We start from the raw sequence: 23928 nt of genomic DNA, 5'->3' as shown, positions 1-23928 counted from the left end.
AGTGTTAGGAGTTCAAGGTCAAATTGAACAGGGCCCTGTTCAAGCAGGTGGCAACCCAGCCCATGGCAGGGGGTCTTTAAGGTCCCTTCCAACTTAAGCCATTCCATGTCTCTATTAATTGGCCATTTTGTGTCTTTCTTAAAAGAAATCACGCTCACTCCTCTGGATGCAAAAGGAGGTTTCAGCCCCCACAGCAGTTAGGCAGCACCTATCAACATTTTGGATATGCCTTCTCTTGCACTCATAGGTTAGTAGCAATACTCACATTGACATGTTCCTTTCCACCATGCTTTGCCCGGATCTGAGGGTTCTGGATCAGGTCTAGGTGAGTTCCCCACACTGCAATGGGTGTGTTGCCACTAGAGAAAAAGAAACAAAAGAAGAGCATAAAACCAGTCCATACATACAAAGACTGAATGGACCAGCAGTGGGTGATCTGTACTCCTAAATGGTGTTTGCAAAGTGTCTGACCACATCTCATGGTACCACAGGAAGGCAAAGAAAACAAAACTAGGCTTTTTAATCCATTTATATGGGGGAAATATGTAAAACTTCATGCTTCCAGAAACTGTTCTGTTAAGCAGCATCTGGGTGATCTTCTCTGTTAGGACTAAATAACTACAAACTTAGGTGGTGAGAACAGAAAATCTAAAAGAAGCTTTTCGGAATGGTCCACAGACCATTTTATAGTGCATAAAGCCAGAATTTTAATAAACCCTCAAAGAATATGTCCTGTGTAAGCAACTCTTGAGGATTCAGTGCTACCTTATTTGCATTCTGTAGTTCCGTCTTGCATATTAAACATGCTATAGAAAGCATCATTCTGCATGAGGCAATGCCACCTCAGTGAGCCACCTAATTCATTTCTGCCAGGGAGCCCAGATCTGTAACACCAAGAAGAAACAGAGCTGATGTGTTCAGACTTGGTTTCCATTGGGTGACCTAGGCAACAAAGCCACAACCCTGCCTTCAGTAGACTTAATTGCTTTTGTAACATCTCTCTCAGACCAGCTTAAGAAGACAAGACATCAACAGAGCCCTTCTCATTCCATGCAATCTATGTCACCAGAAGGAAAGAGCTTTCAGAAACATTCTTCTTTCCATTCCCTTGCCTCTTCTATCTGCAATCAACACCACTTTTGTGGGATTTTCAGGAGAGGGAGGAAGGAAACTGCAAAGGAATGGATACGGGTTGTCTGTGAGCTCTGCCTTGAGGGGAAGGGTTCACCACAAGGTTTGGCCATCTCAAACCAAGCACTGCTCAACCAGATGGGCTCCCCCTTTGCAGCACATGAAAGCCTGTAGCAGAGGTGATGGGGTGCAAGGGCTGAAAGGGGAAGAACTATCTGAGAAAGCGAAAACTTCAACTGTCAGGATTCCAGCATCCAAGATAGAAGGAGGAAATGTCATCAATGGACAGCCCAGCCTCTGCTGCAAAGATGAAGATTTCCCAGTGAGGAGAAGCACCCTCATCAGTTTTGACACCTGACTATGCAACCCTCCAAGTCATGCAGAAATCAGCTATATTTATATGGGATGGGGATAAGAAAGCCTAGAATCCCTTTCCAGCTTCCAGGTAAACCTCTGCACACATGAAAGGAGAAAGATGTGTTTTATACATGAGACTGGAGAAAACACCAGAGGATAGACAAACTGCAAGGAAGATGCCTGAGCTGGCCCACACATCTCCCCTGGTTCTAATCTTTGTTTTCCAAGTTCTTCTATTATATATTCCAATACTGATCAGATAGGGCAGGTAAGAGTGAACACCAACATGCAAATCTGCTCAGCAGTGCAGCTGTCAGGTTTCAGAGAGCTGGATGCAGCTAGCTGGGACTGAATCATAGGATCATTAAGGTTGGAGAGACCGCTAAGATCACCCAATGCAACCATCAGCCCACCACCACCACGCCACTAAACCATATTCCTCAGTGCCACATCTACCCTCTTCTCGAACATCTGCAGGGAAGGTAGTTTCAACACCACACTGGGCAACCTGTTCCAGCCTGTACTTCAGCCCCTCTAGCTAATCCACACTGATAACCCCAACAGGGCCATGATATCAGCTCATACATTGGTTGGTGGCCATTCATGCTTTTAAGCTCTTAGCTGTACACTGGCTTGGTCTAAATTGTCCTAGGCAATGTCTGGTCATGGTTTGTGGTATAGCAAGGGCCAATGAGTACTTCCAATAAACAGAATGGATGAAGCTACTCTGCCTTTCAAGGAAGAAAGATTATTAGATGGTATGGATAAAGGGTATGTCTACTTGCTGGCTTCTGGACCAAAACCAGACCTGAATTAAGTATTTACTAGTTTAAACATTGCTCAAGAAGCTTGTAAATCTAGAATGACTTTAAGAATAGGTGCAGGAAGGATGGTACAAGCAGGGCTTCCCCACTGCCATAAAAAAGCCCTTGCCAACTTTCCAAGACATGAAGACACTTACGTGAACCACAAACATCAAGTCTTTAGCAATAGGTAATGGTGAAGCCATCAACTCTACCAGCGAGTGTCGTCAAAACAGCATCTTTCTGCAGGTGCTTCTGTAATACTTCTCTGAGAGGCTCCTTGTGGTCTTTCAATCAGTGCCTTTATGGACCACATCTGGGTCTCATGGGGTAAATCTCTCATGGGGTAAATGTGTATTTTGCCATATCTGTGAGGTCTGTTTGAATGGCTGATCTCTCTTGATCACAAAGGGGATCTCCTCTGAAGTCACACATTCACTTATAAGAGAACTTTCCCATCACTGCCTTACAGAAAAAATACCTCCCCAAAACTCATTTTCAACTTAGATATCTTTGACATCATCCAGGGAGACCTTGCTTTTCAGAAACCAGAAGATAAATTCACAAACCAAGTTTTTCTTTATCCGTTATCTCATTTCATGTGGGTTTTTGGCTGTGGGCTCTTATTATTTTTATCGTTATGTATTATTTTTATGAATCTCTGTTGACTCAAACTAGAAGAGATTTCATATATTTGCTCAACAATGTAATGTGTTCCAGACATATCAAATTCATGTGCATATATAAATATATACATATATGAGTGTGTGTATGTATAAATAAATCCTTTTATTTAATCAACCACGTCTGTGCATACAGTTTTAAACCCATGTGTTAAAAATTCTCTGTTTGTTTTGGAAATTGAGCTTAACAGGCTCAGACCAGAGTTACTAAGCACAGTAAGAGCAGTGGATCAGACAAGGGTCTACCCTATGCAAAAATAAAGCTGACAGAATCACAGAATTCATATCACTGAATCACAGAATGGCCTGGGTTGAAAAGGACCACAATGATCATTCAGTTCCAACCCTCTGCTATATGCAGGGTCGCCAACCACCAGACCAGGCTGCCCAGAGCCACATCCAGCCTGGCCTTAAATGCCTCCAGGGATGGGGCATCCACAGCCTCCTTGGGCAACCCGTTCCAGTGTGTCACCACCCTCTAGGTAAAAAACTTCCTCCTAATATCTAATCTAATCCTCCCCTGTCTTAGTTTAAAACCATTCCCCCTTGTCCTATCACTGTCCACCCTCATAGTCACTGAAGACACAAACCCACCTAAAGGTTCAGTCTAGCTTGCAAATCAAGCAAATCAACTGTTGTTTGGATTCATGTGAGATCTGCTGCCCATTGCATTCCTCTGCAGCCACTTCTTGCTCAGGACAGACCAAAACAGTGAGAGATGCTGCTGACCAGCAAAAAGTTAGAGATGCCAACACCAGGAGCTTTCTCAATTTAACTCTTTTTTGTCCCCAAAGCTCTAAGCAGTTTTCATTCTGCAGACCTGTGTATTTGCTGGACATAATTCAAATCAAATACCGATAAGAAGTATTAATGGAAGCTTATAACACTCTAGTTACCTGCCTGTTCAGCTTAAGTCTTTTATTATTATTATTATTATTTGACTATGGGAACAAATCATCCATAATCTTTTCTTTATTGTCTTGGAAAATGGCACTTGAGAAGGTTTTAAGCCATTCTGGGTACCTTCATTCACTAATTTTGCAGTGCTGGTTTAGCAGCAATCATCTGTCCCTCAAAACAGCTTAGTCCCTCATCTAGGAGTGATGAATCAAAGAAGCACAGTGCATTTGCTGCAATGAATCACACTGCATAACAGATATGGGAAGGAAGAGCCTACTCAGTCTATCTCCAGATCCATATGTTTCAATTAAATTATTTCTTGTTTGACTCTCTGTACCTGAGTTGGCACTGTGTTCACCCAGCACTCTGAGGCTGCCTTACCCTAATTGCCTCCATTACAGCCTGCAGGGCAGAGCTCCACAAATTAATAGTGATAGTTCATAAAAGATCCCAGACAGTCTGAACCACAGATGCCATTCCGGCTACTGCATTCTCCTCTGAGGTTACAACCTTTTGGAGTGATTCAAAGGTGTAAAAGAAATGTCAGGAAGGCAGAGGTGAGGTGAGTAGATCTGGTTAAAATTAGATGCCACCAATCAAGTGGATGATTTCTGATTTTAGAGATACCAAAGGAAGTAAAAATGAAAGGCTGTACCTTACTGATGAGACGGATAGAGCCTCAGGCATCCAACCTATCAGCTACGCACCCTGAAAGTAAGGTAGCACCCATGAAATAAACACAGCTCTATGCTGGGAGAGGTGACAGGAGATTCAAGTCAGAAAGCAATGGGACAGAGTCTCTGCATCCCATGGCCAAGCAAAACTTTGCCAGTACACCTCAAGCCTCTTCTTGGCTGCATTTTGTCTCTTGCTAGGAGCTTCAGAAGAGAAACCAAGGAGCAAAAGGCTGTGGAGGTCTTCTCCTCTCATCTCCCAGTCTGAAGCCAGGAGAAGGAAGGGCCCTATTCTGTAACTTTCCTGGGGATAACAGAGGAATTCACTCTCCTTGGCTGTCAATCTTGCACCTTTTAACCAGCCCTAAACTCACTTAAATAAGGACTAAAGTGATTTCTCATTTTACTGATAACTTGAACTCTTGACTGAAAATAAAACCTCAAAATGGAAAATCCAGACACGAAGGCTTGAAGCTCAATGTGTAAAGATTCAATCCGGCTAAATCGGTAAATTCCCTCACGGTAATTAAAGGCACTAATTGATTTGTGAAAACATCTTCTGGAGGGGAGCTGAACTGATGGGATTTACGAGTCCTGCTCCTAATCCCCAGATACCCCAATCAATCCTGCTTGACAGGAGAGCAGAGAGCTACAGTGGATGAATGAAGGGGACACTGAGATTTCTTATTGTATATCTTTTCAAGGAAATACCAGTGCTTTTAATAACCAATTTCCCTCATCCTGAGATCATTTCTGCAGGATTCCGAGAGCGTTTGGGTCTCGTTTTCATTTCTTCTACAATGAGGACAAATGCTCCACTCAAACAATTTCAGATGAACCTTCCAAATTAAACAATGCAGCAGCAATGGGCTGAAGAGTGAAAAAGCACCCAACAAGGAGGAAGGCCCTCTAGAAGAGCAGGGCCCAGGACTTTATTTGTGTTTCATCTCGGGAGATGGCTCTGGAGCTTTCAAAGCATGATAGCCAAACAAGGAATACTTAGTCCTAAGCCAACAAGCAGATGAAGGTTGTAACAAAATGCTTTCAAACCCGGGTACTACTCTCTTTTCTAAAGCAAAGTCACGACCAATGGGCCACGAAAAGGTGTGGGCTTAGACCAATGTAACCCAAAACAAAGTCATGACCAGAAAGAGTAAGAATCAAAGTCCTTAGGAATACAACAGCCCCAACAGAATGTAATATCACTTGGATAGGTAGCATTTGGGTACTGGATACACCAAGGCAAGCTTCTGGTGAGCAACTCCAACTGGATTTTGCTGCATTAAGCTAGGAAGCTGTGCTCTGCTTAAGAAGGTTCATTCTACACTGAGTCAGTTTGAAGAAGTATGAAGTACAGCTCCTGCCCATTCCTCACTAGGCTCTTTGGAAATGTTGTCCCTGGGGTACACCCGGACCCAGGTGCGCCATACTGTGAGCACACAAGATGCTGTAGTGAGTATACAGAACATTGCTGGCATTTAATATCTTCTCAGAAAGCAAGTTCTTGAACTCTGTGAAGGAGTTAGAAAAATATGTGTCTTCTAGTGAACCCAATGCTTGGAAAGTGGTACTCAGGGATATGATTTAGCAGAGGTTTTTTTAGAGATGGGGTACTGGTTAGGCTGCGGTTGGACTTGATGATCTTCAAGGTCTTTTCCAACCTGGGTAATTCTATGATTCTATGAAAGCATTTTTCAGTATCAGGGACCACCACAAACGTACCAGTGCTACAGTGGAAGATAAAAGGAACTGGTGTGATGTATCCGTGGGATACTTACCTGAAGATGCTCCACTCAGGCTCAATCCTCAGGATGGTTGGATCCTCCACATATTCATATTGCAGCTCTTGATGTATCTTGGCCTTGTCCACTCTCACAGACACCTTCACCTTCTCAAAGCCTTCATCTGAGGCTGTGGTGTTACAGACAATGTGCTTGGTGGATCTCCTGTGAGAGGAAGCAAGCAAACATAAACAAGGATCTGCAAGAAGCAAACCAGTAAGAACCCAGTTACTTTCTACTAGGTCCTATGATCTTAAACCTATTAACTATGATGTGCTGAAACTCACTGCTGCAGGAATAGACTGAGTATTGCGTGACAAATTCATCACGAGAAATGGCATCACCTTTCCACCAGCTTAAGTAAAACTACACAAGCCAATATTACTCAGGTCTCAAAACATAAACTGAATCTCAAGGGAAGTCCAAAACAGACCTCGCTGCAGAAATATTTCTGTGCGATTAAATACGTGATGGATGTTTCCTTCCTGCCTGCAGGCATATTCAGCAGCAGCTCATAAAAGGGAGTGTTTGCACCTCAGCTTTCCAGCCCGGGATAATAAAGTTTACTTTGCATTAGGACCGTAAGCCTTGTTTAAGTGCCATTTTGCGACATGCCTGGGACTTTTGCATGGGAAGTGTTAATGCAGTGGGAAGCATTTCATGATTTTACTTAAAATGGATTCTGGGTAAATGTTTTCCTTTTGGGCAAGGCTCAAAGACAACCCCAGGACTGAATTTTGCAGCAGCACTGCCTTCAGTAAAGAGCCAAAAATCCAACCTTCTACCACCTTCATTTGTGGAAAAGCCTCATCTCATATCCCTAGAAAGATAAAATGGAGTGAGTGCAACCTTCCCTTGTAGCATGGCATGCACCTCAAACACACTCTTCAAGTGCTCTTTAAATTTCCCTGTAAACCATGCTGAATCCCTTCTAAAACTCCCTAGTCTGTTCTATAAGCAACCCCAAGCAGCTGTGGTTCCCATTTGGCCTTTTAAATCACAAGCTGTGACTTCACCCTCGTGCATTATAGATGTTAAATCACTCTGCAGTCATGACAGGCAGCTAAACAGGATCCCAACAGCAAGGAGATGGGAACATGTTGCCCCAGGACAGTAGTCCCAGCTTCCCTGTGAATGGGCCCTTCTTCTTCTGCCAAAGACAAGCTGGGAGAAATGTGCCAACTTTATCTTCAGCTTCCACCAATACTGGCAGCAAAGTGCATTGCACTGGGCAGTTGTGAGCTGCAGGAGCCCCTGGGAACTGGATTTAGGCTCATTCTCACAGGGATCAGGGAACATTCAGCAGGTAACACTGACATTAAGCCTCTGAACTGCAATTGAACAGGAGCCAACCCTGAGCTAAAATGTTACAAGTCATCTGTTTCTCAGCACTATGGGACTATTCTTGGATAAAAGGGAGGTGTTTTAATGCTTATAACTGATGTTGTCAGATTTTCGTTTTTGCTTTTTCTAAAGCAGGGACATGAAAATGAATCTTTTAAATTACATACTCTCAGAGCAAGTAGCAAAGCACGGGACCGTGGAGAATTGCAGTGAAATCTGACAAGGAGCCATGGAAAAAGCACATCAAATAGCAATCAAAACAATGAAAAAAATCCTATTCTCCCAGCCTACAACGTACTCAGTAAGGTTGTGCTGGGGAAGAATGCAAAGGTCCCACTGCAAAACAGATGTTCTGCCAAGAATTACTCAAAGGACAGGTTGTCTGGGCTGTAGAATAAGTCTATTGACTGTAACTACTTACATCTTTCAGGCTCAGGTATGTAAAGAAGGAAGGACTCATTATGTACCTGTAGAAGAGACAAGGTTGTCGCCCAAAGGTCACGATGACGTTGCTGCCCGCGTTGAGGTTATTACCCGTGATTGTCACCTGAGTGCCACCCGACACAGGTCCCCGCTTCGGCTTGAGATCAGAGAGTGTCAGAGTCTGTGAAAGGAAAAAGGTCATGTTGAAAGCACAGGAGATGAGCAGAGGTACCTACAATGCTAAGGAAATGTAGGCACCCCCAGGAGTTTAACTATATTAGGTGGACTTCAGAAGACGCCAATATTTTCCTGGTAAAAGAGGAGCCTGGAATGTCTCCAGTCCCTTAATATAATCATTAAAGTTGGAAAAGACTACTAAGGTCATCTAGTTCAACCATCAACTCATCCCCACCATGCCTACTAACAATATGACTCAATGCCACATCTGCACTCTGAGCACCTCCAGGGATGGTGACTCCACCAGAGCTTGAATGACAGCTTTGGTAAGATGAACTCAAGACCTAAGGCTAATCTCAAAATCCTTACAGAATAAGGCCTGCCCTTGTAACCATTCAGACATGCCCTGAGCTTCCAAAGTCATCTCCGAGCCTGGGGAAACTGCAGTCATGACCTCTCTTATCTCCACTATTTGATACAACTCAGGAGCTTTCTTTAATAACATTTCTGTAAGATAAACTGGGTCTTGAATTGTCTCATTGGATCTTAACAAGGGCTCTTCACCCCCAAAGAAAACTACGGAGCTCACAAGCATTGAAAACTATTGTGTCTTGAAAAGATTACTCCGAAGTTCATTGATCTACCAAAGAAACAGGTCCTGCTGTGTAGCTCAGGAGGACACCTAAAAGGAGGGGAGCTGCAATTAAGAGCATCTGAACAGGTGTTTTGACTCTTTCAGGCCCACATGAACCCAAACATTTCTCTTTTATCAGACGTTGATGCTGGAACAGTCTCACATGGCATGCATGTTCTGCACTGACACAGTGCATCACTCATGTTAAGGTGTCCTCTGAAATACTGCAGCCACAAGGAAGAATGCTGTACAGATGAGTATATTTTCCTGCTTGTTTGAGCCTCTTTTCCAACCCTAATACGATGTTCATTAATATATTAAAAGATGGGCACCATTCCTTAAAGGGCCTTGAGTTGAAAACCTTTTTCTTGCCCTCTGACTCCATTCTTCCCAAAAGCAAGATAAAATACTTGCACTCTGAAAGCACAGACCACCCTATTGCCATAATGCAGAGAGGAGACATCCATTTTCAGGGAGAAACTTGGAGTTACAGTTTATTCTTTCATTTGCATTTTAATAGAAAAACTTTTCCACTCAGTCCCAAGTGAAAAGCCACTATATGCATTTAAATGAAGGTTGTTTTTTTTTTCCCCCCTCTCCTCTCTTTAAGAATGATGACACAAATGCTTGAAGCTCTCCTCGGCTCCTCTGAATGAGCAGGTACAACATGCAGTCACCTTATTGAGCTTTGGAGACCATTAATCCCTGTTTATAAAATGCCTGACACACACCACAGCTCCCTCTTTCACACACACTCATCTCTCCCTGTCCCTGTGCCCTTCTGGTTAACAGCAGCGTGGTTTCCTCTTTGCTTTTGTTCAAAATGAAGCTGCAGCCTGGAGAAAGAGCTGAATGTGAAAATCAGACTTACAGCCCAGTAGAAAATGTATCAACAGAGCTGGGCACTTCTTATGTTTACGCTTGTCTGTTTCTGATATGGTGTTTTGGAAACTATTTTGCCTCAAGAAGTCTCTCATCTATCAACTGCTGAAGGCTGGGAAGATGTATGAGAAGAAATGAAGAACAAATTCATGCTCTGTTCCTTTTACATTTACTGTGACTGTTCTCTAATAACTTTTATCGGGATACAAAATGCAGAAGGGGTCTTCAGTATGTAGGGCTTCTCTGCTTTGAGGGTACTGCCTCTTCAATTCCTTATTGATGGTCATAGAACCAAGTACTGCCATCCATGAGATGGACGTTCGGAGACCACTTCCCACCTGGGAGAAAATGGGTTGAAAGTTGCCCACTTGGTGCAATACTGGATGCTTTTCAAACCAGATAATGACATTTGAGTTAAAGATCTGAACCCCTTTTCTCAGTATGGGTATTTCTTTTTCTCTCCCCAGAGGATGATAAATGCTTACGCCCCATTGAGGGCTCTTGCATATTGAAATTATATCAGCAATGCTCTTTGGCAAAGTGTTGATGCATCTTGTAACGATCTTACAAAAGGCCTTATGGCTAAGCTTTCCAAGTTGCAATAATCCATTCACAGTGGCCTTCATAAGTACTACACAGCACGTCTGCAGTAAAAATTGGCTTCCAGACTGTTTACCATTTACTTTCTGGTGAAAATTAATGGCAAATGCACAGGTGTCCATTGGATCTGTGATAGGCTGAGATGGACAACAACAGTGAAGGAAGGAGGAGGCCAGAAAATCATGGAATAATAGAATGTTTTGAGTTGGAAGGGACCCTTAAAGATCAACAAATCCAACTCCCAGTCAATTCTATCCTTCTAGAGTCTTGACTGCTTTCCTCTGCTGTGGAACCTCTTCCTTTCTTCTAGCACCTCCTTGGTGTCCACAGAGAAGTTGCCATGAGAGCTGTGTCTGAACTGACCTCGTGGTGTATGTTGAGACCTTGGCTCCCACATCACTGATCCTGGGAATAAGGGCATGACCCACATAGTTCATGCAACCAGATATCCTTCCTATTGGTTCAATAGCAATGGATGGAAAAAGCAGTATGCAGCCCTCTCTGAGCCTGTTCAAAATGCTCTCCTGAAACACAGATGATAGGAGCAGGCCCAGAAGAGATGCAGGCAGAGCAGCCCAAATCACGCTGAGCTAAAATAAAGGCAAACTGCTCTACCATCTCTAAATTAAGCTACCTCTTTTTCAAAGCACTGAAATAAAATATTCCATAGAGTACAAATAATCAGCCCTTCCACTTCTCACAGGAGAGAGGGAGGCGGAACCTATTGGGCAAATTTGCCCTTGTTTTGCTTCAAACCTTTTTCAAAAGCAATTTTCCATAGGATGTGCTGTGTGTCTGGTTAGCAGCACTTAACTCCCAGGTGATGTCCATCGTTGGTTTTTAAACATCTTCCTTCCCTGAAAGCTGCCACCCACCACTTCAGGACGCCAAGGCATGTTGCGATGTGTGCAACAACATCTCTACCCTCTTGGTAGAAATATCAGAGGAAGCCAAGCCATGCCAATAAATACGTCCTACTATGAAAGCAATGGACACAGGAGAGGGCATATGATGGGCAGGCTGGGGAGCATTGCTGGTTTTTTTTCTGTCTAGCACAAAGGTATCAAGGTATGCAGCAGAGAAAACCCTATAGACTTCATGCTTGTGCACGGCTGGGATAGCTGGCAGCCAGAAAGCCAGCAAGAGGAGGGAAAAGCTGTCACAGATGGACACAGATGATCAACATCAGACAGCAATTTCAAGTGTAGCAAAGGTGACACACTGAAGTGTAATGTCCTGGAAAGAGCCCTTCTGTCAGTGAGATGGAGGCTACTTCTTGAGGTATTTGTATGCCCCCTACATTACAGTAACACCTGAGTGACACTGGAAAACATGGAGATCGCTGCAGATCAAGGGGGAAATCTAAGGTATTTACATCCATTACCAGTCCTCTTTGCCATGAACAAATGCTCAGGCAATGTCAATTGTTTCAGAAAACTCATTCCCTTGCAGGAGTTGAGAGCTTTTGATGGGAACAAAGAGACCCTCTCATCTCAGACCTGCACAGATCTGAACAGATCGAGGCCAGGCAATGCTCGCATGTCCCCAGCAAGGGGTCTTAAAGAAATAAGGAGGTCTTTTGGACAGAAAAAGCAGGCAGAAAAGGGGAGAAAGTAGCAAAAATCCTAATCGAATGTGCAGCATGCACTGGACTCTGCTTCTCTCTTCCATGAGGTTTTCACCATGGCAAAGCTAAAGTCTCAGGCTGAACTTCCACTATTATGGTGGTGCAAAAAAAGAGCCCAGAGCCTTTCCAACTATTTTGCATACTTCTTTTTCTTTCTTTCTTCTCTCTTCTCTTCCTTTTTACTTTTCTACATAGCAGTTTTAACTATTAATGAAGATTTTCTGTACTATTTTGGGCCATGGCTGTATCAAACTGTAGCTGGACTAATAATTTGAACTATTAATAGATGGTTAAAACATTAATTAGGAGAGCTATTTTTGCTCACAAAAAATGATTTTGACAGGAAATAGAAGGAACAACTCGGTGTACTCAAGATGGCAGTGAAGAGCACAGAAATGGGAGTCTGGTCAGAGAACAGACATGGAGAAGCAAACCAGGGTCTGAGGACCTTCAGGGCCCAGGAGATCTTCTTGCAGGATCTTACCATAAAGTAGTAGAGCTGTGAAGACCTGGCCATGAACTCTGGTTTGCATTCGGACACACAGATCTCCACAAATCCAGCGTGCTGGCTGGGCTTGGCCTCCCCCATCTCACATACTATCCTGTGAAGAAAATATGAAACAGAGGCAAAGGTTTAGGGATGGCTTTGCAAACTGGGTGAGATGAAATCAGAGCAAATAGTCCATGTTCTTAGGAAATGGACTATAGACTTATCACATCCTCTGTTGTTTTCCTGTCCAGGAACCAAACTGTGCACGAAGTTATTCTTTATTTCATAAATAGAGGCTTTATTTTTATTTATTTATTTATTTTCTGGTGGTACTCAATGAAGCAGATGGTTGGCTGTTGTAAATCACCACACCATCGCTCAATTACGTAGACGAATACAGGACAGAGATCTGGCTCCAGAAGTTCCTCTGTCCTCCAGTCTCGCATGGTGGACACCTTCGCAACTATAGGGCTTATTCCTTCATGGAGAGAAAGCTGCTTCTTGGAGCTGCAGTCTCACAAACTGGGTTTGAATGCTCTCATGGTGGCTGTTATTTTAAAAATAGATAATTTTTAGGGCATATGTCATGATGATCCCCTGAACTGTACAATCCAAAGACGTTAATAAATGGATTATTAGCTCCTGAGCTGTTGTTGAGGAATGGCATCTTGTTTGGCCTTTAGGGAGGCTGAGAGGAATGGACTCCTCAAAGACCCCACAGGTAGCAATAACCAGTATTAGATGTGCTGTGGCCCGCTGTCTGCCACACACCCAACTTACTGCTCTGCTGGGATGTACCCTTCCACCAGAGGTTTGCACTCCACTCCAGCCACTTTAACATGAAATGCAATGTCTCTGAACTCCAGCCCCAGGTTCTCCCCACGGATGGTCACTTTTGTCCCTCCTTCACGAGGGCCGGTCACTGGGTTGATCTGGAGAAATAAGTCAAGAAAAAAAAAAGAGAATAATCAAACTACCTCTTTAAAGGCATCATCATCCTATCAGGCAATATAAGACCTCTTTGTCACCAAGAGACACACTCATCGTTCTGAAAACTGATCAACTGAAGTAACCAAACTACTCCAGGTACATCACTGGGTCCCTCTTCCTAGCAAATATATTACGTTTTAGACACAGTCCAACCTCAGAGCATCCAAGACACAACAGAAACACAGTGTCAGATTTGGTGCAGAGTAGACTGGCAGTGACAGAAGCAGTAGCAGTAGTTGCTATGTGCCAATACACATCTCCAGAAGTGTTCCAGCTAACTTCATGAGAGAGCAGGGTCCAATGAAAGGGCAGCAATGGGAGCATGGATGGCATGTTTGTAGGGTGGTGGACTATTGGCTGGGGGGTCTCTGAGCCCTAATGTGAAATGAATGGATGCCCCAGTGCATCTTTAGCGTTAGCTTTGGAGACACCTACTCAACACTGAAACAGTATGGATATTGGCGGGTCTGACCCTTAGTTATCTCAGTTCTGCCTTTCCAATTATTTGCGGTGTCCAAATGTTTTGCCATATGACTGGATGGCTGAAAGGGCCTTCTAATGGTATTCCCTGCCGCCCATTCAGGATGTTGTGGCTGCCATCTGCCAGTCTTGGCAGGGCTCTGTACAGTGAGGAAAGGGGAATTCCCTTTCTCAGGTCCGTACCCTTTGGCCAATGGCTCTGACAACTGGGAATCCAGGGCTGGCAGCTAGATCCTTGCAAAGCAAACTGACTGGCAGGCAAAGTCAAAGCACTGGCAGGAGCAGGGCTGCTCTTGACTGCTTCCCAGCCATGAGTCTGGCACCAGAGTTAGCCTAATTTTGACTGAGAGGCCAATTTTCAGGTCATAAAATTAGAGAATCGTGGAACAGTTTGGGTTGGGAGGGGCCCTGAAGATCATTTAGTTTCAACTCTCCTGTTTGAAAGCAGGGACCCCTTCCACTAGATCAGGTTGTCCTAAGTCTCATCCAACCTGGCCTTGAACATTCTAGGGATGGGGCACCCACAGCTGGTCTGGACAGCCTGCTCCAGTATCTTCTCAGGTGCATCTTTAATAGTGAAAGGCTTTGGTACCCTTAGAGAATACTCTGAAGCTTTAATATTAGACTCCATAAGCCACTTCCTTGATGACTGTCTTTACGCTGACTACACAGAGAGCCTACAAATGTTAATAATTTAATAGCACGGGTGATCACATACAAGTACTGGGGCCTGTAGGTTAGTTTAGTGTAGACATAACTTCCGTAGCACAAGTGCCCTACAATGGTTCAGGTAGGAAACTGAAAAGAAAATCCAGTGTAAAGTGAAATTGAGTACAGCCTTGTCTTTTTAGACAAGTCAGAGCGGAGAGAGGGGTAGTGCTACAGCAAGGTGCAGCAATTCCAAATAGCCAAAGCTGGAACTGACATTCCCATTGTCTCCATGGTGCACTCCAGTCTGATACTTGCAGTGATAGGCCCTGATCATTTCTGATGTCCCAATGCCGCAGCAACTTTAGTCTGCACTGAACAGAAAATAGGCTCTAATCAGGTCAGGCAACCATCTCAGGTCCAAAAAACAGCCCAGTTCCATCAGAGCTGTGGAAGGTTGTTTTATTTTCCTGCTCTATGAATCAACAGGACACGTAAGTCCCAAGAACAAAATAGTACAACATTCATGAAACCGACGGATGACATTTATTTGGGTTGGCTGAAGATTTCCCCCTTGGATGATCGACGAGCAGAAAAAAAATGGGTAAAAAGTGAGAAAGTGGTTATCTTAATAAATAAATTAATAAATAAATAAATAGAAGGAGGAACTTACCTTAAAAAAATTAGAATTAAAATGGGATTTATATTCTAAGAGAAACTAATCCTGATGTTCTTAGCTGGGGGCTTGGCAATGAAAACTTCAACCATCTGCCACAAATAGCAATTCTAACCTATTTTGATTCCGAATCACTAATATGTATCTATTCGAGGGAAGTCTTGTATTTTAAATAATCATTTTCCCGACATCGGTTAATCCTCTCCTGATAAAATAAAACACTTCCTGCGGATGTCAATGAAAGGCTCCCATTATCACCGCACCAAACCAATCTAATGCGTACAAAAAGCGAAAAGGGGGAAATTAAATCACAATTTCCAGCTTCTATTATATTTCCTTACGTATTAAACTTCTATTTTTTTAATGTAAGAAGTGTCGTGTCCTTACGGAATAATTTTTCTATCTTTTTTGTGGTATTAAAATTGCTGTTAAGTAGCTTTCACTTGTTCTAGCAAGGCAGGTGTCCAGGTAGGTAGGTCTGTGGTTAATTAGGGTTCACTTATCTTCGAAAGAACTTGCTAGTATGTGGATGTATCTCATAGCAGGTCAAAAGAGGGGTGTGTGTTTTTGCTGGTATAACTACTGTCACTACACAGAGTAAGAGAAGTTCAGGTGGTAAAAAGGAACATCTTGCCAGAAAAGTGCTTCATTTTTTTAAACTATGGGAAGAATTTGAGACCTAAGTCCCAGAAACTCAATAGAAACACCATGATCCTCCTTCTGGCTCTAACTAAAGCCTGAGAACTTAAAACACTTACGGTTACTCAAATGGGAAACTTTCTAGATAGAAATTAGCACAAAACCTCCAAAAATCCCCCTTATAACAATGCAAGTTTTAAATTTTTACAGAATCATTGAATCATTTGAGCTGGGAGGGACCCTTAAGGCTCGTCTGCTTCAACTTCCCTGCAGTGAATAGATATACCTACCACTCAATCAGGTGCTCAAGAGCCCCATCCAGCCTGACCTTGGATGTCTCCAGGGATGGGGCATCCACCACCTCTCTGGGCAACCTGCTCCTCACTCCACCCTTATCTTAAACAAAACCCACCCTTTTCCTTATATCTAACCTAAGTCTCCCCTCTTTTGAAGGCTAACTTCAAAGCCAACCCATTTCCTTAAAGCAAGGGGACCTGGGGGACCACAGCTACAACACTGCATCGCCATTTACACCCTTTGCTAGTACCAACCATAGCATGTAATTATAGAATGGTTTGTGCTGGAAAGGATCTTTCAGATCATCAAGTTCCAACCCCCAGCTATAGGCAGGGACACCAAACCAGGCTGCTCAAAACCCCATCCAGCCTGACCTTGAATGCTTTGCAGCTTGTCATTCCTACAGAAGGTTCTGTGGCTGAACGAATCTGCTAAAGCCTTTTAATTTCACTTAGTGGCAATATAAATGCCAGAGCCAGGAAATAAAACACAGGTTGTGGGAAGCTGTGCTCCGGGTTGCCACGTGCGTGTGCCTGTGCAAGTGTGAGGACACATGTTATTTCTCCTCCCTCGCCTGCACAGATATTTCCCTGGCTCCTGGCCAGGTTATGTATGCTTTTACCAACCTCTCCAGACGTACCATTAGACTGCAATATATATCCAGTCACTTGAGATTACTTCCATGCTAATGGCTCAGAAAAAGACTTTCCAAGAGCTGCTTGTGATCGCACCAGACAGTCGGAATATTTCATGAGCGAATATTGCAATGATCTGTTCGAGCTTTGGGAGCTGCTGGAGGAAACGCCAGCAGAAATAGAAGTATGTTCCTTCTGGAGCTGTAACGTGGAGAATGAGTGATTTTCACTTCATAAAGAGACTGTAGGTGCCGTATGTGAATCAAAGCGCAGTAAAGAAAGGTGGATGGACCTTCACAACAGCGCGTTATCGCATGGAAAGGTCCTTGTGGTGTGGACTTCTGCTTTAGTTGGTCATCTGTCATCTTCCCAATACCAAATTCTATTAATCTATCTAAAATTTCTGAATCTTTCTTAAGGTTTGAGACACTGAAAGATTCATAAAGGTTTCCCCTCAGCTCCATGTAATTTTCAAGGCCTCAGAAGTGAATGTTCAGTAGTAACTATTTACTCAGCCTGCTGTTGGGTTTGGTTTCACAGCTTCAAGGGCATTCAGATTGACCAGCTGCAGACAAATACAAGCGGGGTGGAGATCTCCACCTTGGAAACATCATAACTGGTATTGCACTTGGGCAATACAACTCACTGAGTACTTCGGAGAGTGATAGACTATGGGAAGATGGACAGAAACGAAATCAGAGGAGCTCTTTCCAGTAGCAGCTGGAAAAAACAGACTCTACCCAGAGCTTACTCTCACAAAACCGTAGACATAGACAAAACCATTCTACCCATAGACACGGGTTTGGAGTTCATCCATAACACCCGTATCTTTTGACTCTTTGATTCCATGGTTTCTAGATAAGTCTCCCAATATACGTCTCATATTAAACATCAACCAAGGAGATATTCCTCAGTGTTTTTCCTCTCTTCTTCCCTGTCTCATTTTCTTCCTTACCATTCTCAGTTGTAAAATAAGGCCCTATTCACTCTGCAAGTTTACTCATCTTAATTAAGGTACAGTGACTGGGAAATGCTCAGGATGCGGTTGGTACGGGTGCAGTTTCCCATTATTACGGCTCACATCTGTCACTCTGTCTACCTATGACCTTGAAAACAATGTCCATCATTATGGCAAAGGCATCCTAAGAGCAGATAAAATCACTGTAGACTGGAGTCCTGATTTCCCGTCCTTGCTGTCTCTCCCTTCCTCTGTTTCCCCTCTTTCTTTTCTTTTATCACTTCCCCAGCTCTTCCTTTGGCCTGATCAGCATAATCAATAGGAAACATTCCAAAGGACTCTGCAACCTTGCAACATCCACCCATCATTGCCTTCATTCCCTTTTTATCACTTCATTAGACTGCTTCACTTAGTCTTAGCTTGAGCCTGCCTTTTCCTTGATCCTTGTATATGGCTTTGATCGACCAGTTGGGACATCTTTCACTTTGCAAAGACAACCAGACAAACCCAAGAACTTTATTCTGCTGTAGTTAGTAGAGTCTTTTTTTTTCCCCAGACAGAGACTTTGCCCGTGTTCTACTACCAGGAAGCATGAACTACAACCTGCCCTCTTCCTTTGACCTTCCGTCAGTAAATCTCAAAACACTCTGGGATCACTCAGCATCTCCTCTCATCCAGTTTGGCCAGAGTGTTCTTTTCAAGAGAGCTGCACTCTTTTGATAACCCTCTCATAGTCTACTTGAGATGCCCCCAAGTGTCTTTTCTCACCTCCAGCTGCACCTCTAGAAGGCCTAGGTCTCCTGAATGCTGTATATCAGATTTGACAAATCCATGTGGGCTGCTCAGATGCCCTGAGGTCTTCCACTAACAGACTGTGATGCACAAATCATTCATGCTCATATTGACTACAGTGGAAAAACACACCTGAAGCTGTGTGCTTCTCTTTGAAGCACACCATAACCCTTCATTCCCATATTCACTTGGGACTTTGCCTGATTCAGAAGAGATCAATCCTGTCTTTCCCCTCACCAACCCGAAGACAAATCAAGAAAATAAACCAAGAGAAGGGCACAAGAGGGAATCCACCAGCTCTTGTAGATCCATGACTTACATCTGTGATCTTGGGGTTGGTGCATTTGCCTTTGGTGCTGGACAACTCCAGCCACTGGCTGTCCTGGGCTGGGCAATGCTGCTTCAGTGTACACTGGTTCTGTCCCTCACACCAGCCACACTCGAAGTCCGGGTCGGCTTTCAGGCACAGGCCACAGCTATCCCGCATGGCCCCACACTTGTACAGATGAACTGCAGGGACAGGAAAACAGAGAGGACCTCAGAGATGCAAACAGAATAGGTGAGCAGTGGGACTTCAGGGACGGCAATGAGGTGAGAGCTGGGATGCTCGTCCCAAAGTCAGGAGGGGGCTTTTGCAGGGGAATAAATAATACAGGATAAAATGCTTGCACCCTCAGTGAAACAAATTACATTCGTCAAAGTTCATCTCCCATGCAAAGTAATTCACAGAATAAGAGAATTGTAGGGGCTGGAAGGGGCATTTATGGACTGTTTGGTCCAATCCCTCTGCTAAGGGAGTTGCTACTTCTTAGAGTAGGTTGCAAAGTAAAGCGTCCAGACATGTCTTGAATATATCCCTATTTGTAGAAGCTGAGAACAGAAGGAAAGATGCAGCCACCAGTGTAGAATGAAGGGCTGCAAGAGTGAAATTGGGAAGAAAAATACGTGGCCAGCGACACGTACTCAGCCCTTCCCTTTTCCTGACAATGTCTGAATGACACCCAGTGATGTTTCAACAAGTCTCAGCCTCAGCTCTCCATCTATAAATGGCTTACTACACCTGCTTTACCCACCATCTGAACTCCACATGGGGAATTCTCTTGGAATACCCTACCCAGAACTGAGCGTAAAGCTACTCAGGTTTTCCCCTAAACAAAAAACCTAAGAGAGAACAATAAATAAAGCAGCTCTGTATATGAGGCTGAGTTTTACCATCAGCTTTCACTCTTCTTCTGCTTCAAAAATTCAGACTATTTTACACTTTAAAGTACTAAGTTGATCCCTTTCTAATACCAACAGCAAAGATTAGTGCTTAGCTCTGTTTTGGGCTGCTAATAAGTGATTAGAGGCAAAGCTTTTTTCCAAATAAAGCCTAAAATTCTTGCAGTACTATGAAATAAGATCAAGTTATTTGTCCTTATTTTACAGTTGAGTAAACTGAGGCCTGAGTTGCACAGGGTGCTAATAGCAAAAGCCTGCTCCCTGAGGCTGAAGATGGCAGAACTGAGGCTTTCAGATTAGTTTATTTCTGTATTTATGTGGATGTTGGTCGTTTTCTTTTAAGATATGGGATTTTCCCTTTGTACTTCTATGCTGCCATGCTGGTAAGAGAATAAAGTCTTGTCTGTGGTTATTATCATGCACAATCCAAAAGCTCAAAGGCTTTGAATCTTGCTGAAAAGCTTTAGCTCTCACTCCATACCTATGCCCTGCTCTCCCATAAATCAGCAAGTGTTGACCAATGCTTTCAGCCTACCAGCCCAGCCTTGTGAGTTGCTGGCTTTAACAGCAGTGGCATCTTGATTGGTCTTAGAAGCAATGTATTTTCAGTGCAACTTCACTTAGAAAGAAACTGGAGCTAATCACTGAATCATATAATCACTACTGTTGGAAAAGACCTCTCAGATCATCTAGTCCAACTGTCCACCCATCATTAATATTGCCCACTAAACCTTGTCCTGCCTCTGTCTCTCTCACAGTTTTGCATAGAAGGAAATCTACTCAAAAGCTCTGCTAATGGATTCTACTTGTTCTTAACTACTACTACACCTGTGTTAGTAAATAAAAAGTTCTGTGTGTCCACGAAAGCATGTGCTATGCTTCCATGTGACACAGCCGAATGCATCTGGCTATTATCATCCTGCCACAAAACATGATGGTATAATCCAAGCCATTCCTCTGATGGGAAGGGGGCACACCATGGGATGAGGAGTTGCCTTCTGTATTGCTTTCCAGTTTCAATGAGGCGTTGGTGGAAACCTCATCCATCGCTGCTCAGCTCAAGGTTGGGTGTGAAATAGTATGAAAAGAACTTGGGAGTACATGATAGGGAGAGATGGAGTGGGAGAAGCAGTGGAAGGTGTCCAAGAAAAGGGAAGGTAAAGTGAGAGAGGGAGAAACTTCTGAGGGGTGGTTGGTGTGAGGAGGAGAGGCTGCAGGTCTGCGTTGTGAATGCAAAGGCTGAGAGCAGAGAGAATCTGGGGGAGTCTGCCATGTGGTTGGTTGAGGGTGATGAACAAGAAGAAGTAAGAGGAAGTGAATGGACCTCCCATCTCTGGAAGACAATTGTCTCAGGATTGGATAAGCAATAGCCCTCTGTGAGAGGCACACCAACTCTGTGCCATGCATGGCAATTAGAGTCAGGCTCTGGGCAGGAGGCAGACATCAGTCCTTTGCTGTTAACATTTTGTTTTGTTCAGACTCTTCCCACTGACAAAGCTGCAGCCTGTCTCCTCCCCCTCTCCCTTCCCCTGCTCATTACCACATTGCCTCTGAGCAAAGAGTGCCCACTTTCCTGGCGTGTTAACTTGAAGAGCAGGAGAAATAAACAGGGGGAGAATGCAGGAGGAGTAAGGAAGGAAGACACACACACACACAAATATGGCAAAAAGCAGGAGGCAAAGGTGGTGAAAGAATAGGGAAAGCCATGCACATGGGAGGAAGAGTGGTATTTCTGAGAGGGGAAAAAGAAATAAATCACAAAGCACACAAAAAAAAACCTCATAATTTGCAGAGTGCAGAGAACAAGCCTGCAGCAGACAGCGTGGGGAGATGGTGGCAGCTTTGTTAAGTGTAGGGAGGGATGTGGCCCGTTGCTAAGGTTACCGCTTCCAAGGACAAGTTGAAATAATTCTTTACCTTTGTTCTGTGCTGGGTTGTCAATGTTGAAATTCCCGTTCCATACGACAGTCAGCTCCACTGGCAGGCTGTTAATCTCCATCCCTTCGTACGAATACTAGAAGAAAAGGAAAAAATGAACCCAGAGTTATTTCACACCCAAACAATGGGTTCCAGAGAGGAAGGGGGGCAAGAAGTAGTACCACAAGTCGTGAACAAGAGAAATTGAGCTGTCACCTGGCGCCCTACCCGCCATTACCTCCAAGAAAGCCATGGGAAGCTCTCAGAACTGTGGTTCTCAATAAAGCAAGCTGTGTCCATCTCAATAACAAGTGAATCCTAGCTGCTGGGTGAATATTCTGTGTTATAAGAGCATATGCACATGATGGGGCTTGGAAAAGTACTTTCTAGCTGTGGAGCATAGTTCGGAAGGATATTCTGCCAACACTTGGGTGCACCTCTAAGGTTAGCAATGGGTTGTTAGAGTTAGGGTAGTGTGTTTAGGTTGAGGTTGGACTTGAAGGTCCTTTCCAACCTGAGCAGTTCTATGATTCCATGACTCTCTGATGTTTGTATGCACTGTATGTATTTGGATATAGCATCCAAATATACCTCTGCTGTGTACCCCATAGGTGCTGAATATATATCCATGCTTATCTACGCCGGTATCATTTTGAAGAGCTCTTGAAAGCTGAGTGAAATATCTTAGAAATGCCTTAAAAAGGGGAAAATGGAGGTTCTGTGTAATTATAGACCTGTCAGCCTAACTTGGCTTCCCAGAAAGAAAGTACATCAAATTATTAAACAATCAATTTATAAGCACCTGCAAGATGATAAGGTGATAAAAATCAGCCAGCATAGATTTGTCAAGAACAAATTGTGTCAACCCAATCTAATTTCCTTTTTTGACAGGCTTAATGGCTTTGTGGATAAGAGGAGGCAGCAGATGTGATTTATGTAGATTTTTGTAGAGTATTTGCTACTGTCCTGCAGGAGATTCCCATAAAAGTAAATGCGTAAATGGGGAAACATGATCTAAAAGAAGCCACCATAAAGTACATGTAAAAACTGTAAGTCAGAAAATTCATTGTTGGGCTGGGAGGGCTTTTCAAAAGAAGTTTAGTCCCAGCTCTGACATTATTCCATGTTTTACTGTTGACTTCATTGATGGACTGCAGATCATGCTTCCAGACTTCATGAATGACTCCGTTTGGGGGGAGGGTACAAGAACGTCCAAAGGCAGGGTTAAGAATTCAAAACAAACTCGACAAATCATAGATGAAGGCCAAAACCAACAAACTGAAACTCAGTGGAGGGAAGCAGTGAGCATTCTTTGGTACGAGAAATCAATGCAAACAAACGTGGAGTTGGGAGCGAGTGGCCAGCGTTGCATTAAAGGGTCTGGGGACTGTTGAAGGTCACAAGCAGATTGCGAATCAACAGTGCCATATTGCTGCCAAAATAACCAAACAAATCTCAGTTGGGAATGCACTAGACAGAGTTTCCTATATACACAAGCCCCAGGAGGCAATTATTTTTCCCTATCCAGAACCAGAAAAGCTTCAGCTGGTACAAGGAGTATCCAGTTTCCAAAAAATCTGTATTAAGAAAGGCATAGAAATCTTGTGAGAGAGTGAGACAGACTTAAACAAATACTTGTCAGGCACAATCGAGGTACATGGATCTGGTCTTAATGAAGAAAATGAAAGCTGGTCTCTGGAGGCCATTCCCAGCCCGCCACTTGGAGATTCCTCTCACACACAGTATTTAGGGCATTTTTTTCCAGCCAGATTTTGGTTTATTCTGAGTTGGTTCACACAGGGTTCACCCAGTTGCCCATCAGATCCCACTGCGCATCTCCATTAACAGCTTCCATCTAACACCTCACCAAAAGGCAAAAGGCAACCGAAATGGAAGAGGATGTATTGTTGCAACAGTTGCTTAAAGGACAGAATAGGAGCAAGTAAAGAAGGAAGGAGATGTGTCATGCTATACTGACTGCACTGGGAGCAGGACAAGCTCCTATCCAAATAAGAAAGAGATGTTTTCACCTCTATGTGACCAAACATAACATTTCTGCCCAGAGAGGTGGTGGATGCCTCATCTTTGCAGACACTCAAGGTCAGGCTGAACTGGGCTCTGGATGGGGCACTGAGCATCCTGATCAAGCTGTAGGTATTCCTGTTCATT

At 43.6% G+C, this 23928-nt stretch overlaps 1 protein-coding gene across 2 annotated transcripts in view; it reads right to left on the bottom strand.

The window, feature by feature from the left end:
* PLXNA4 (plexin A4) overlaps positions 1 to 23928 on the bottom strand; it is a 408463-nt gene that overhangs the window by 51932 nt on the left and 332603 nt on the right. For both annotated transcript variants that reach the window (XM_072326423.1, XM_072326431.1), the window contains exons 11-17: positions 21760 to 21856; positions 18941 to 19131; positions 13287 to 13438; positions 12501 to 12618; positions 8141 to 8277; positions 6327 to 6494; positions 266 to 359 (exon numbers count right to left, since the gene is read on the bottom strand). In XM_072326423.1, coding sequence (XP_072182524.1) covers positions 266 to 359; positions 6327 to 6494; positions 8141 to 8277; positions 12501 to 12618; positions 13287 to 13438; positions 18941 to 19131; positions 21760 to 21856 — 957 coding nt within the window. The remainder of the gene's footprint in view (positions 1 to 265; positions 360 to 6326; positions 6495 to 8140; positions 8278 to 12500; positions 12619 to 13286; positions 13439 to 18940; positions 19132 to 21759; positions 21857 to 23928) is intronic.

This window comes from Excalfactoria chinensis, chromosome 1, assembly GCF_039878825.1.
Source record: "Excalfactoria chinensis isolate bCotChi1 chromosome 1, bCotChi1.hap2, whole genome shotgun sequence".
NCBI lineage: Eukaryota > Metazoa > Chordata > Aves > Galliformes > Phasianidae > Excalfactoria > Excalfactoria chinensis.
This window is presented reverse-complemented; position numbering and strand designations above follow the sequence as displayed.